A 15,000-nucleotide genomic window follows, 5' to 3' on the forward strand; every position below is an offset into this window, starting at 1 on the left:
TACCCATATACAAACAAAATGTATCTCATAGGAAAGAGATCACCAAATTAGTGACAAAACTCTCATTGAACAGAAAGAGACCATAAACAATGCCAGTGCAAGTGTAAATTCATTCATGTCCTTAGGGGAGAGAGTGGGGTAGTGTGAGGTCACTCTTTGGTAGAAGGGAAGCCGAGAATGGAGGATAGGTGGAGAAAGAGAGAAAGGACAGAAAGTAGAGAGGTGCTTATAGTTAACAATTTGAATGAGAAAAAAATGAGAAGGAATGAAAAGGAATACCAGCAGAAACTGGGAGTGTGGGAGACGGCAAAGGTTAGAGTAGAGGTGAAAGTAGAAGAGGAATGGGTTTGTTTCAAAGAGGAAGTGACAAAGTGTGCAAAGATGGTATGTGGAACGAGGAGGATGGGAAGAAATACAAGGAAGGGTAGTGAGTGGTGGTATAATAAGGCGAAACTGGTAGTAGAAATGTGGATAGGTTGGAAAGTAGAACCCGGGAAGCATATAAGAGGTACAAGAAAAAGGGAGAAGCAAAAAGTGAGATAAAGGAGGCAAAAAGGAGAGCAGATGTATAATAGGGTAAGAGTATGACAAAATTATTAAAAGAATAAAAAGATGCTTTAGAAAATTAAAAGAGTTGGGGGTGCGTCAAGTAGAGAGGAAAAGGTAAAAGGTGCAAATAAACAGATGCTAATATTAGTAAAGGCGGTAATGGAAAATGGATAGAGTAATTCAGAGAGTTGTTGAATATGAAAGAGGATAGGGATTGATTTAATGTGGTAGTGTGGGGAGCTAAGAAAATTATTGTGATGGGAGAGTAAAAGGAAAGGGTGTCATATGGTGAGTCTGAAAAGTGAGATACGGTTATAGTAGATTGGCAAGTGAGGTCGTTAAATGTGAGTGTAAGGGAGGGGAGAATGCCGGAGGACTGGAGGATTGCCTGCATAGTTTCGCTTTACAATGGAAAAGGGAACAAAATTCATTGTAGTCGTTTTAGAGGAATCAATTTGTTGAGTATATATGGAAAGGCTTTCGGGGATGTTTCAACTGAGAGAAATTAGGAGAGGAACAGAAGTTGTAATTGATGAGGAGCAGTATGAGTTTAGGAAAAGTAGAGGATGCGTGGATCAAATTTTTGTGATAAGGTAGATTTGCGAGAAGGTATTGACAAAACGTAAATATAACTTTTGTGTCATTATGGGTTTGGAAAAGGCTTGTGACAGGGTAGATAGGGAGATAATGTGAGAGGTATTACCGATATATGGGATTGGGGAAAAGATATTAAGGGCAGACAAGAGTTTTAACGAGATATGTAGAACCTGTGTTAGGATTAGAAGAAGAGAGAGCGAATGGTCTGAGGCAGAGGTAACGCTACATCAGGGCTGTCACGTCGCCATGGCTGTTGAATGTGTACATAGGTGGGGTGGTATGGGAGGTAAATGCGAGGGTGATGTGAAGGGGATTGGAGATGGTTAGAGATAGTGGAGTGAGGTGAGCCACTTGTGGTTTGCTGACAAAATTGCGTTTTTGTCGGGGTCGGAGGATGTTCTGAGGGAATAGATAACGGAGTTTGGTGAATTATGCGATAGGCGGAAGTTGAAAGTAAATGTGGGTAAAAGTAAGGTGATGAGACGTACTAGGGGAGAGGGTGGCAGCAAGTTGAAAGTAAATCTTAGAGGAGAGAAGCTTGAGGAATTTAATAGTTTTAGATATCTGTGGTCACATGTGGCAGGAAACGGAGGAGTGGGGTGGAGGTAAACTGATGAGTGGGGGAAACAAATAAATGTCTTGGGGGAATAAGAAGTCTTACGAAAAATAAGCATCAGCATTAGCAATAAAGATATAGTCAAACAGACTGATAGACTTAAAACTACAATATCCCCGAATCCAGACGAAAAACTTTCCAAGAGTACTAAAATAGTGTAAATTTAAAATCTGTAAACATTTAACAGAAGTATTCAGTAAGTCGGTTGACAAAGGAGTCTTGGGGACAGGCAAACGTTGTTCCTGTTTCTAAAAAGGGTGATAAATCTCTATGTACAACAGGCTAATCAGTTTAACATCGGTTATAGGTAAAATGCTGGAATTATTAGGAGCAAATAACATCAAGGATCATATCGAGAAGCATGATTAGATTCGTGAACCACAACCTGGGTAGGTCGCGTGTAACTAAACTTTTATCCTTTTATACTAATGTCTGCAAGGCGGAAGATGACAATGGTAGATATGATGTTACTTACCTGGACTTTAGCAAAGCGTTTGACAAGGTGCCCTGCTAGACACTACGAAATAAGATAAAAATTCGTGGAATAAGAGAAAAACTGTTCGAATGGAATTAAACAAGATTAGTAAAAAAAAACCAGCGGATCACCATTAACAGTATAAAACCCAAATGTAGGAGTATTACATGTGGATTTTCCCAGGGCTCTGTTTTGGATCCTTTATTGTTCATATTGTATATAAGCGACTTGGATAATGTGATTAATAGTGATGTTAGTAACTTTGCAGATGGTTCTAAAATAGAACGCCATATTAGGTACTGGGAAGACGCTAGGATACTGTAGAAGGATCTTAATAAATTGTTCTCATGGTCTTTGAAATGGCAAATGGACTTCAGTATATCAAAGTGCATTGTGTTAAACACAGGTTTACACAACCCAGAAAGCAGGTATGCCTCAGATAGCGCCATATTAGAGAAAACCGAAATAGAAAAAGACTTAGGAGTGTTATTCAGTCTTAACCTTAAATCAAGGAAATAGCGCATTAATCCCAGGAATAGGGTTAACAGGACATTAGGATTTATTACTATGACGATTTTAAAAAATGCAGATGTAGATATTAAACTGTCTGGCGATAGTTAGACCCATCTTTGACTATGCAGTACAGTTTTGGTCTCCGTCCTAAAGAATGTATATCAACTCACTAGAATCAATACAGAGGTAAATGACCAAATCATACAAGGGCTTAGAAATTTACATTACAAAGATAGACTTGGGGATCTTAACTGACACTCTCTGGAAAGACATAGAGTGCGGCATGATCTAATAGAAGTATTCAAATGGACCAAGGGTTTTAACAAAGGTGATGCAGACTATTTCATCATATTAGACAGCAGGGTAGGGCTCGTACTAATGGATTCAAATTGAATATATTTAGGTTTAAGAAGGAAAGAGGCTAGAACTGGTTTACCAGTAGTGTGGTTAATGATGGTATAGATGGTGAACGCTGAAACTATTAGTTATTTTAAGAGAAAATGGAATAACTTTATTGATGGGAATGATAAGTGGTAATGGACATGGAACTGCCTAGTGTAGGCCTTATGGGCTCTTGTACTCTACTCCATCTTATGTTCTTATTTTCTTATCTGGGAATGGATACAAAGAGAAGATTATTTGAAGGGGTGATTATTGCGCCTACAACACTGTATGGGGCGGAGATTTGAAATTCAAGAAAAACACAAACGATAACTTTATATTTGTTTGGGATGAAGTGTATGAGAGGTATTGTAAAGGTTACAGTTTTGGATAGAGTTAGAAATAAAGAGGTGATGAGGAGAGCGGGGTAGTATAGGAGCTGGGAGATATGTCTCATGAAATATTATTGGAGTGGTTTGTACACATGCAAAGAATGAGTGAAGAAATATGAGCAGAGGTGGATTGAGTGAACTTGGAAGGAAGACCAAGAATGAGATGGATGGATGGGGTGACAGGGGCTTTAAGCAAGAGGGTAATGGCTGGCTACCTCTCCTACTCATGTTCACAGTTACCTTGTGCGGGAAGGTGTAAATAAAAATCCTGGTTGAATTACGGCCCACTGGCGACAAGACTGGACCGAATACCGAATATTGGACCGGCGTAGGGGGCATCTACACTTCGACCTTTCCCCCAAGACAGGACTGATTCTAACAATCCTACAAATATCAGAATTATCGAAAATAAGGAGGGATAGTATAAATGGTGGAAGACAGAAGGAGGTAGTAGGATGGAGGAAAAGAGGAGGTGGCAAATAGGAAGGAAATGGAGTTAAGTGGAGGAGCGGGAAAGAAGAAGGAGGTGTACGGAGGAGGAGAGACGAGAAGAAGGAGGAGAGAGGAGGACTGAGGACAAAGGAGAAGAGGGAGTGGGGAGAAGGAGGGGTAAGAGGGAGTAGGAAGATGGAGATGGAAGAGGGAAGAGGGAGGGTAGAAGAAGGAAGACGGAGAAGGAAGAGGGAGAAGGGTGTGAGAGGAGGAGAGAGAAAGAGGAAGGAGAAGGAGAGAGAAGGAGAAGAGATAACAAGGAAGAGTGAAGGAGAAGAGGGAGGGGGAAGAGGGAGGGGAAAGAAGAGAGGAGAGGAGAAGCTAGGGGAAGGACAAGGAAGAAGGAGGAGGGTGACGGAGGAAGGAAAAAAAGATGAAGAAGTAGGGAGGAGGAAAAACAAGGAGGACGGAGGAGGAGGAGGAGGTAGAAGGAAGGAGGAAAAGGAGGAGGAAGAGAAGATTGCAAGAGAAAGAGTAACGAGAAGGAAGAGGAAGACTGAGAAGGGACAAAGAAAAAGGAGGAGGGAGAAAGAGAAGGAAGAAGGAGGAGAGTGGAGGAAGAAGGAGGAAGAAGGAGGAAGGAAAAGGAGGAAAGAGAAACAGGAGGGAAAAGGAGGAAGGAGAAATGGAGAGATTACGAGAAAATGTAAGAGGAAGGAAGGGGCAGGAAACGATCTAATATCAAGTCAGAAGAAATCAAACGAGATGAGGAGGGAGTGGGTGGCCTAAAATATTTAAGTGATAAAAGAGAGGAAAGTCAAAGCTGGACAGAACAGAGCACCTAGATAGGATAAAGGAAAAGAAAAAGAACTGTAAATTGTGAAACATGATGGAACACTACTAAGTGTGTAGAAAGACAGTGAAAGAGAAATTCGTACAAGGTAAGTTGTGAAGGGAGTAAGGAAAGATAGGGAGGGAGGGAAGGAGGGAAGAAGGGGACATGGAAAGAAAGGAAAGTTAGGAAATGATGGAAGGAAGAAAGGCGGGGGAAGAAAGGAAAGAGGGAAGGAACGAAGAAAGAAAAGAGAGAAGGAAGCAAAAAAGGAGGGAAAGAAGCAAGAAAGGAAAGAGGAAGGGAGGAAGGAAGAAACAAGGAGAGGAAGGAAGGAAATAAGATGAGAAGGAAGGAAGGAAGTAAGTAAGAAAGGAAGGAAGGAAGGAAGGAAAGAGGGAAGGTGAGGAAAGAAGGAAAGAAGGAAGGGAGGAAGGAAAGAGAGAATAAAGGAAGAAAAAGGGGAAGAAAGGAAAGAAAGAAGGAAAAAAGGAAGAACAAAAGAAGGAAGGAAAAAAAGCAAAGAAGGACGTAGGGAGGGAAGGAAAGAAGGGGGAAGGGAGAGAAGGAAAGAACGAGGAAGGGAGAAAAGGAAGGAAGGAAGGAAGGGGCGAGGGAGGGAGGGAAGGAAGGGAAGGGAAGGGGCGAGGGAGATAGTAGGATAGGAAAGGGATTGGGTCTAAAGAAAACCATTTTTGTTCGTCGTAAGGGGCCGGGGGGGGGGGGGTCAGATCCACAAAGAAGATTAACGACAGGTCACTAAAGAGAGTCTATAACGGTGTCCGAGGAGGTACCAAACGACAAATACAAGGGGTCATTACAGATAACGACCTCGAAGGTGAAAGGGAGAGGGACAGGGGTAGGGGGGGCTTAATTTCAGTTGGAGTCTGGGGGGGGAAGGAAGAGGGAGGATGGGAGTGAGGGAGGAAAAGAGGCTAAACAGACACCGACTATGAACATATACAATTGTAAGGGGAAATAGGACAACGAAGGAGGGAAAGGTGGGAAAGGAGAAGAAGGCAGTGAAGGAAGAAGAGGGGTAGGAGGAGAAGGAGAAAAGGGAAGAGAAGGATGGGGTGCAAAAGGCAAAAGAAGAAGAATAGAGTCAAATAAAAAAGTGGATGATGAGATGGAGACACGGGAACGAGGAGGACAAGGAGAAAAACGAGGAGGACGTGGTGGAAAAGAAGGAAGAAGAGTAGGAGGAGGAGGAGGGGGAGGCATAGGAGAATGAAATACAAGATAAGGAAGAGGAGGAAAAAAGTGTAGGGAGAGTAGGATATGGAGGAGGAGGAGGAGGAGGAGGAGGAGGAAGAGGAGGAGGAGGAGGAGGAGGAGGAGGAGGAGGAGGAGGAGGAGGCATAGGAGAATGAAATACAAGATAAGGAAGAGGAGGAAAAAAGTGTAGGGAGAGTAGGATATGGAGGAGAAGGAGGAGGAGGAGGAAGAGGAGGAGGAGGAGGAGGAGGCATAGGAGAATGAAATACAAGATAAGGAAGAGGAGGAAAAAAGTGTAGGGAGAGTAGGATATGGAGGAGGAGGAGGAGGAGCAGAGAGCTTGGCTTGGGAGATAGGAAATGAAGGGAAGAAGCAAAGAAATGCAGTAGATTAAGAGCTATCAAAAGAGAGAAAAAGGCGAGAGAACAAGGAGAAGAAGAGGACAAAAAAGAAGGAGCAGATCAGATGTAGAAAAATGGCAGAGAAAGGTTAAGATGAGCGAATAGGGAAGGGAGGGAGGAGGGGAGGATGGAGGAAGTAATAAGAAAAAAACATTCTCCAAGAAAAAAATCTACTCCAATAAACCGACTAATCTTTATATGTGCATCGTATAAAGGACAATAAAAGTTAAAATAGGTAGGTAAAGAAAAGGAGCAGCGCGTACATTCTAAGCTGTTGCCAGCAACGATAAGACCTGGGCGACATCAGCAGTTTCAGAGCCATATTCGAGGCGCAAAGGGAGAACTGTCCTGAGCCACGAGGCTGAACAAGAGGGTCCAGGCAGCAACAAACAAGGGGAGAGGCTCCAGGGAGGACAGAGAGAGAGAGAGAAAGAGAGAGAGAGGGATTGAGAGAGAGAGAGAGAGAGAGATAGGAAAGTGGGGAGAGAGAAGGGGGAGAAAGGGGCGAGTGTGAAGACAAAAGAAGAGACACGGGAAACAGAGGGCAGAGAAGAGATAAAGAGGTGAGGCAATGAGAAAGAGAGAGAGAGAGAGAGAGAGAGGGGGGGAGAGATGGAGAGAGAGAGAGAGAGAGAGAGAGAGAGAGAGAGAGAGAGAGAGAGAGAGAGAGAGAGAGAGAGAGAGAGAGAGAGAGAGAGAGAGAGAGAGAGAGAGAGAGAGAGAGAGAGAGAGAGAGAGAGAGAGGGAGAAAGAGAGAGAGGGATATGACGGAGAAGAACTGAGCTGCGAGAAAAAGGGTTAAGGACGAGAACGAAACGTGACCAAATGTATGACGAGTGGTGTTGGCATATTCCGTTTCAAGGATTCTTCACATGAGCCAAAAGACTTCGGTAAATGATGACGGCGATAATGACCTGCGCTGGACACCTGGTAGCGTTTAATGACACCAAATATCGCCAAGGTTTAAAAAGAGCAAAGTACATTGTCATTACGTGACCCGCGTTAACAGGTTCCCTCACGCGTGAACACATATTTGCTATGCAAACATGATGTCTCTTTCATTGTTGAATATCTAGTATAGTCCTTTATACACTAGGCCCCTCGAAACTGAAGCTATTTTTGTAAACAACAACGAACGGTATACGTACAAATTATGTATGTATGTATATATATATATATGTATATATATATATATATATATATATATATATATATATACATATATACATATATATGTTTATATATGTATATATGTTATATATATATATACATATATATATTTGTGTTATATATATTTATATATATATGTTTATATATATATATATATATATATATATGTATATATATACATATTATGTATATATATATGTATGTATTATATATATGTATATGTATATATATATGTATATATATACATATATATATATGTATATATATATATATATGTATGTATATACATATATATATGTATGTATATATATATATATATACATATATATACATGTATATATAGTATATATACATATATATATAAACTTTTTATCCCACACTCGGAAAAAGAAGACACTAATGTCGAACGTTCTGTATATTTCGATCACTAACTGTGACCCTCTTCAGCAGAATGAATACATAGTGGAAGGCATAAGCTTATATACAAAAATGTGAGGTGGAAAAGGAACAAGCTCAGGTTACGTGACTGATGCTCCGCAGGTCGCCTGGGGTTTTGTGACCTTGGAGTAAATGAGGTAGCACTTGGTTGACTGCTGAGGTAGTAATGCAGTCAGGTGACCACTGACCATTTGATATGTTGAAATTAGGGAACTATTTTATCAGGGAAGACTCAATTATTTTCCTTTTGAAGCTACATGTTGATTTATAAATTATTTCAGCATCATCCCAATGCATGCGGTGATCTCAAATGCGGTGATTTCAAATGGTCAGTGGTCACCTGACTGCATTACTACCTCGGCAGTCAACCAAGTGCAAGGATGCAGGATTCAACACCAAACATAACCATACACCTTTTATTAACAAAATCTAATTTGTAGTTATGGTTTAGATAAAGATGTAAAGTGTACAAATGTAATATCAGTAATACTCTGGTAGTTACATCGAGAATACCAGGTCAGCAGTTTTGACCTGGGACGCCCTAAACCGGTCGAAGAACCGTCAGTCTCACAGAGAGAGTGCTAGGAATCACTCTCTCTTACATATGTATCCTGTTTGGTTAATAGACTCAAAAGGACTTCGGTATTATAATTCGGTGATATCCCTCCAGCAGAGCATACACCAGATTGGTGGCAGTGGGCTACCACGGTCTCCGAAGTGCCTAGCTAGAAGAGTCTTAGGAACTGTATCGTAATAACTATTAACAATTGACCCAAGATCTTCATCATTATCTGTGGCTCCCGGAAAAACAATGAGTTCGACGCTACATCGCGGGTGAGAATCGACAGGAACTCCCTGTGGTCGTGGACCACTCCCTCACCCCTGACTTCAAGGCCGGACCCGACGCCATTCTGCAGGGGCCGCTCATCCCATCTCCACCAGAATCCTGATTCAAGTCCACTAGTAGCCGAAGGTCATCGCCATCATGAGTGCAGGTTATCCACGATAACCTAGTATTTAATCTATTTTTGACATCTTCCAAATCCCTCTCACTGTACATAATTGTAAGTGGTAGACGAATATTCTGATACATCACCGATCTAACCGACTTACTCGTCAAGTACAACGGTCAACCCCTCCCCCTCCCTTCTTATCCTTGCCGACTTCTAGCTCGCGGATCTTCCCAATTCCGTCCCCATACAACCTATGTTCTCACTTGCCTTATATTGAAATCTGTACTACCTTTTAGGGCAGGGGTCACCAAACTACGGCCCGCGGGCCGGATCCGGCCCGCGACGTCAGTTTATCCGGCCCGCCGACGGTACTTGAAATTGATTCTGATTTCTGTGACTTGCCTTATCACACAGCAGTGAGGTGGCTCAGCTGCGGTAAACTCCTGTTTTGTTTTCACAACCTCCGAAACTAAATAGATGTTTTTCTCACTGAAAAAGATAGAGCTGATCCACAGCTGTCAGATCCTACCTGGCTGTCAAAGTTGTCATTTTTGGTCGACATCACATCCCACATGAATGAACCGAACTTGAAACTTCAGGGAAAGGATATCCTCGTCTGTGATCTCTACAGAATCATCAAAGGATTTCGGAAAAAGCTGCCATTATTTGAAGCACAACTGGAAAGAGAAAACTTTTCTCATTTTCACTGTTTCAAAGAGTTTTGCGCTACAATCGCCGAAGATGTCAACCTCGATTTTCCGAAAAAGATTATTCGTGACTTGAAGAAGCATTTTTTTAAGAGATTTTCAGATCTTGACAGAATTGAAAGTGACATTCTTCTGTTCCAGAATCTGTTTCATTGTAACCTTGATGATGTGCCAGTTGACCTACAGATGGAGCTCATTGATTTGCGAGCAAATGACTTGATGAAAGAGAAGCACAGAGAAGGAAAACTTGTTGCATTTTACCGCTGCTTAGCTGATGATGACTTTCCGAAACTGAAGAACTTTGCCGCTGGTATGGCATCAGTCTTTGGAACAACTTATGTCTGTGAGCAAACATTTTCAAAAATGAAGTATGTGAAGTCAACACATCGAACGCGATTGACTGATGAACATTTGAAAGCAATTCTCTTGATTGGATGCAGCAATTCCAAACCAAACATTGATGATATCTTGAAAGCCAAACGTCAGTTTAACAAATCTCACTAACCTCTTTTGCTGCTTAGTTTGTAAGATTCGGATATGTGCACACTATGTCTGATGTAACTATCTTTTTGCTAACGTCGCTTCTTTGATAACTTTTTAGTAAATAAACATGTTGGTTGTTTTTGTTTTTTGTGCATTGCACGCCACTCACCCATGATTAACATGGAATGCTAAACTTAGTTTTTCGTCTTTTTTCCCAGAGCTTTCGTTCTGGCTTGCAAGTATTGAACAGAATGATTATGCGGCCCGCGCTCGTCATTCTTTCAGTTATCCTGCCCGCAGTGAAAAAAGTTCGGTGACCCCTGTTTTAGGGCATTACTCCTAAATTCGTACTCGGAGGCGTCTGCTACCCATATCCATCACCATTCCTAACCCACCCGTCATTACAGATTCATTAGCACTCACCCTAGTGCACAAAAAACTACAACTGAACGGGTTGTTCTCACCAAAACACCTGCACTACTATTACCCACAACTCGAGACCACGTTAGGAATAAATGCTGTCTACGTCCACATACCCCTGGACTCGGAAAAGAAATTTCTTGGTTGGAATGTCCACCCCTTCCCCTACCCCTTTAATGGCACAACCATCTCACTCAACCTCCTACCTACCATCATAATAAGATCCGTACACGGACAATGGCTATCACACATCCTTACCTCAGATTTCCTCCAGTGCAAAAACACTGTACTGGACTACCAATTATGCCCCACCTTTCTATTCCGTTTCTACCTCGTTACCAAACCATCCTGCCTAAACCAAATCACAAAGCCTGATAAAATTACGTTTGGCAGATGCCATTTCAAATCTTCGACTGAGGACGACCTCCACCGTATCCATATCAACAATGAACACTTCATATTCTTTCCAAGCACCACTTTAGTCTCAGTTATTTGTAAAAACTACCTTTCCACAATAGAACGTAAGATTAAGGGGACAATCTCCATTGCAGATTCATGCCAAATCTTCTACGGAGATGCCCATCATCACAACATCCTGACCTGTAACCTCAGCACTACACTGACTTCCATAACCGCCCTGCCGGACCCCTCTATCCCTCGAGGCCACTATCATTACCAATAAAAAAGCAAGATTATGTCACATAGCTAAACCATACTTCCTCCGACCTACTGAATGCTCTTTCCTTCCTCCAGCCAATACATTCATACTTTTCCCTATCACTGAACACCATTACCCTCGTGTTCCTAGTCCTCATTTGTGGTAGGTTAGTGTATTTCTACATCCTAAACAGAATGCCTAGAGTACAACCAATCCTACCGCAGTGAAAAGATCACAGGCGGAACCTCCGATAGTCACTCATTTCTCATGTGCCAGATCTCTGTTCTCACTATCCTGAGCTTCAAGTATGTTCTCCTTGCTGGCCTTCCCTTCTTATATAACGTGGGTGAAGCAGACCTTCAATTGCCATAGATATGTATAATCAACCTTTGACATTTGAATGCTCATCTCCTCTGAGATTGTTTGCTAGCTTGTCATATTATGTATTCCCTTGCTATACGCATTTATATCACCTGTTGCATGTTTATAGGTCAATATATTACACTTTACTACCTATTATATTCTAAAAATGTTCTCTCTCTCTCTCTCTCTCTCTCTCTCTCTCTCTCTCTCTCTCTCTCTCTCTCTCTCTCTCTCTCTCTCTCTCTCTCTCTCTCTCTCTCTCTCTCTCTCTCTCTCTCTCTCTCTCTCTCTCTCTCTCTCTCTCTCTCTCTCTCTCTCTCTCTCTCTCATATTTATATATATATATATATATATATATATATCTATATATATATATATATATATATATATATATATATATATATCATCCATTACATTTTTTCCAAATGGCATTTCACCAAGGGATGATAGGCTATTAAATGTGATCCAAATCTACATTAACAAAATTCAATGACATTGATGTACTGTATATACAGATCTCACAGAAAAGAGATACAAAGTGACTCACGGTTATATGAACAGTAAATCTCGCAGAACAGAGATACGAAGTAACAAAAGGATACTTGTACAGTGTTTCTCACAGACATGAAACCAACACCTTTCCACCTTGGTCTTACCGGGACCTGGCAATAATATCGTGAGCCCAGTGACAACCCGCCATTTCAGCGTAAATAGAAACCCATGTGTCATTACCTCCGAAAACGTGTGTAGCTTCTGTTATTGATCCTACCATAACTTGGTGAACGACGTCTCATGTTACGATACTTCCATTTAAATCCCGTCTTTTAGGCAGATTCATATTCCCCTTCCGTCAACACACGATGAATTCATTCGCATAATTATCATAACAGACGCTGCATTTTTTGCATATTTCTCTCCTCTCTCTTCCATTTCCTTTTATATAAAGTGACGGGAGTCACCTTTCGGAAAGGGAAGGGGGCATATGTAACCACATAAGACAACATTCACACACCAACATCACGTGTTCAGGCACGAAAAAACCCTCCTATCATGCAATGAGTTCATGATGGACACATGATCAAGGCAGACGCCTAATGTTACCAACCACTCACATAAACACTATACTCTCTATTATGAAATACATAGAGGCATGATTCATCACCAAACACAATCATACACCTTTTATTAATAAAATCTAATTTGCAGTTATGGTTTAGATAATGATGTAAAGTGTACAAATGTAATATCAATAATACTCTAGCGACTATGTCGAGAATGCCAGGTCAGCAGTTCTGACCTGGGACGCCCGAAACCGGTCGGAGGACCGTCAGTCTCACAGAGAGAGTGCTAGGAACCACTTGCTCTTATATCTGTATTCCGTTTGGTCAACAGAGACTCAAAAGGACTTCGATGTTTTAATTCGGTGATATTCGTCAACCAGAGGATACAAGAGAAAGAGAGGGAGAGATACTTGCATAACAAAGAGCAGGCCTAGTCCCACCCCTTGTTTTTCAAACCAATGGTGTACAGATCAAGCAAGTCAAACAGTTCACCTACCTAGGCAGCATAACAACACCAAAACACAATGTAGATGATGAAATTCATTAAAGATTCCACCTCACATCCGCATGTTTTGGTAATCTATGCTCTCGGGTGTTTGATAACGGAAACCTTCGTACCGAACCAAAATATCCGTCTACAGCGCCGTCTATATCTCCACCCTACTCTGCTGCTCAGAAACCTGGACCAACCACAGACGACATATAAAAGCCCTGGAGGCCTTCCATATACGGTGTCTTCAGAGAATCCTGGGCCTAACATGGCAAGACAAAGTACCATACACTGAAATTTTGCAACATGCAGCACAAATCTCATGTATGTATGTTTTATTGCTAGCAAAACGTCGGCTGCAATGGACGGGTCACGTCATTCGCATGCCTGAGAACATTCTTTCCCGACAAATTCTTTGCAGGCAACTACCTGATGCATATCGCATTTCATGGGTCAGAAAAAGCACTACAAAACTCAGCTAAAATCAATACTCAAGAAATGTAAAATCACAATAACAGATCTTGAAGCCATTGTTCTGATTACGCCTCATGACGTACGAATTGCTCACAAGGGGTCAAACATCTTGAGTCAGCTCGTAACCAAGCACGGGGCGACCGGTAGGAAAGAAGACATCTGCTCAACGATAGAGTTTATCCACTTGATCCAGAGCTGACTTGCCCAGAGTGTGGTAGGATGTGTGGATCAAGAATTGGGCTCCACAGTCACCTCCCGTGGCATCAGCGACAACTACCTCAACATCACCACCCAGCTTCACTTAACCCATTTCACCTCACCAGAGTGTGTGTGTGCGTGCGTGTGCGCGTGAGCGTGCGCGTGTGTGTGTGTCTGTATTTACCTAGTTGTATTTACCTAGTTGTATTTTACGGGACGGGAGCTATGCTCGTTGTGACCCGTTTTCGTATCTCTCCACATCCAATTTATTCTTGAACTCATGTATAGTCCTGGCATTCACTGTTTCACTGTTTAGTTTGTTCCAGACATCGATCACTCTGTGCGGGAAACTGTTCTTTTTCAGGTCTCTTCTGTAACTGTCCTTCTTTAGCTTCTTAACATGTCCTCTTGTTTCTCTCTTGTCCTATTTCAATACGTCATCTCTATCGTGTGTGTGTGTGTGTGTGTGTGTGTGTGTGTGTGTGTGTGTGTGTGTGTGTGTGTGTGTGTGTGTGTGTGTGTGTGTGTGTGTGTGTGTGTGTGTGTGTGTGTGCGTGTGCGTGTGTGTGCGTGCGCATGCGCGTGTGCATGAGAAAAGTATTGCTAAAAAAGTATTGCTAAAAAGAGACAGGCTTATAAGAAATATAAATACTCGGGTGCATCTAATGACTATGAAAGTTATGTATCAATACAGAGAGATTTAAAAAAGACAATAAAAAAAGAAAACGACAATACGAAATGAACATCGCTGATAAATCCAAAGAGAATCCCAAAGAATTCTATAGTTACATTAGAGATAAAAAGGTTGTTAGGAATCACATTGGTCCACTATTATCCGCTGACGATCAATTTGAATATTCAAATGAAGGAATGTATCATTTTTAAACAATTATTTTAGCTCGGTATTCGTAAACGAAACACCTCAAAGTGAACTCCAAAATGAAACCTGTGAAAAGTCTAGGGTAAACTTACTCACTACGGTAAATATAACAAAAGAAAAAATTAAAAGGTGTATAGATAAACTCAAAGTTAATAAAACACCAGGGCCTGACGGTTGGTATCCAAGAATCTTAAAGGAAATGAAAAATGAGATTGTTGTTCCATTAGAAATTATTTTCAAGAAATTCATCATATTCGGAGATGTCCCCAGAGAATAGAAGCTAGCTAACGTTACTCCCA

The 15,000-nt window shown here is 41.5% G+C and overlaps 1 protein-coding gene across 1 annotated transcript; it reads left to right on the plus strand.

Moving 5' to 3' along the window:
- The first annotated feature begins 255 nt into the window (after positions 1-255).
- LOC143040125 (general transcription factor II-I repeat domain-containing protein 2B-like) lies at positions 256-10,178 on the plus strand. The gene is made up of 3 exons (XM_076210819.1): positions 256-345; positions 2,659-2,665; positions 9,466-10,178. Exons 1-3 carry the CDS (start codon positions 256-258, stop codon positions 10,176-10,178), a joined length of 810 nt encoding a protein of 269 aa, XP_076066934.1.
- Positions 10,179-15,000: the final 4,822 nt, after the last annotated feature.

The sequence above is a fragment of the Oratosquilla oratoria genome, chromosome 27, assembly GCF_046742065.1.
Source record: "Oratosquilla oratoria isolate Oo_2021 chromosome 27, ASM4674206v1, whole genome shotgun sequence".
NCBI lineage: Eukaryota > Metazoa > Arthropoda > Malacostraca > Stomatopoda > Squillidae > Oratosquilla > Oratosquilla oratoria.

What these genes read in the sequence shown, in the direction of transcription:
- LOC143040125 (XM_076210819.1), top strand. Translation starts at nt 256, where the DNA reads ATGAGAAGGAATGAAAAGGAATACCAGCAGAAACTGGGAGTGTGGGAG.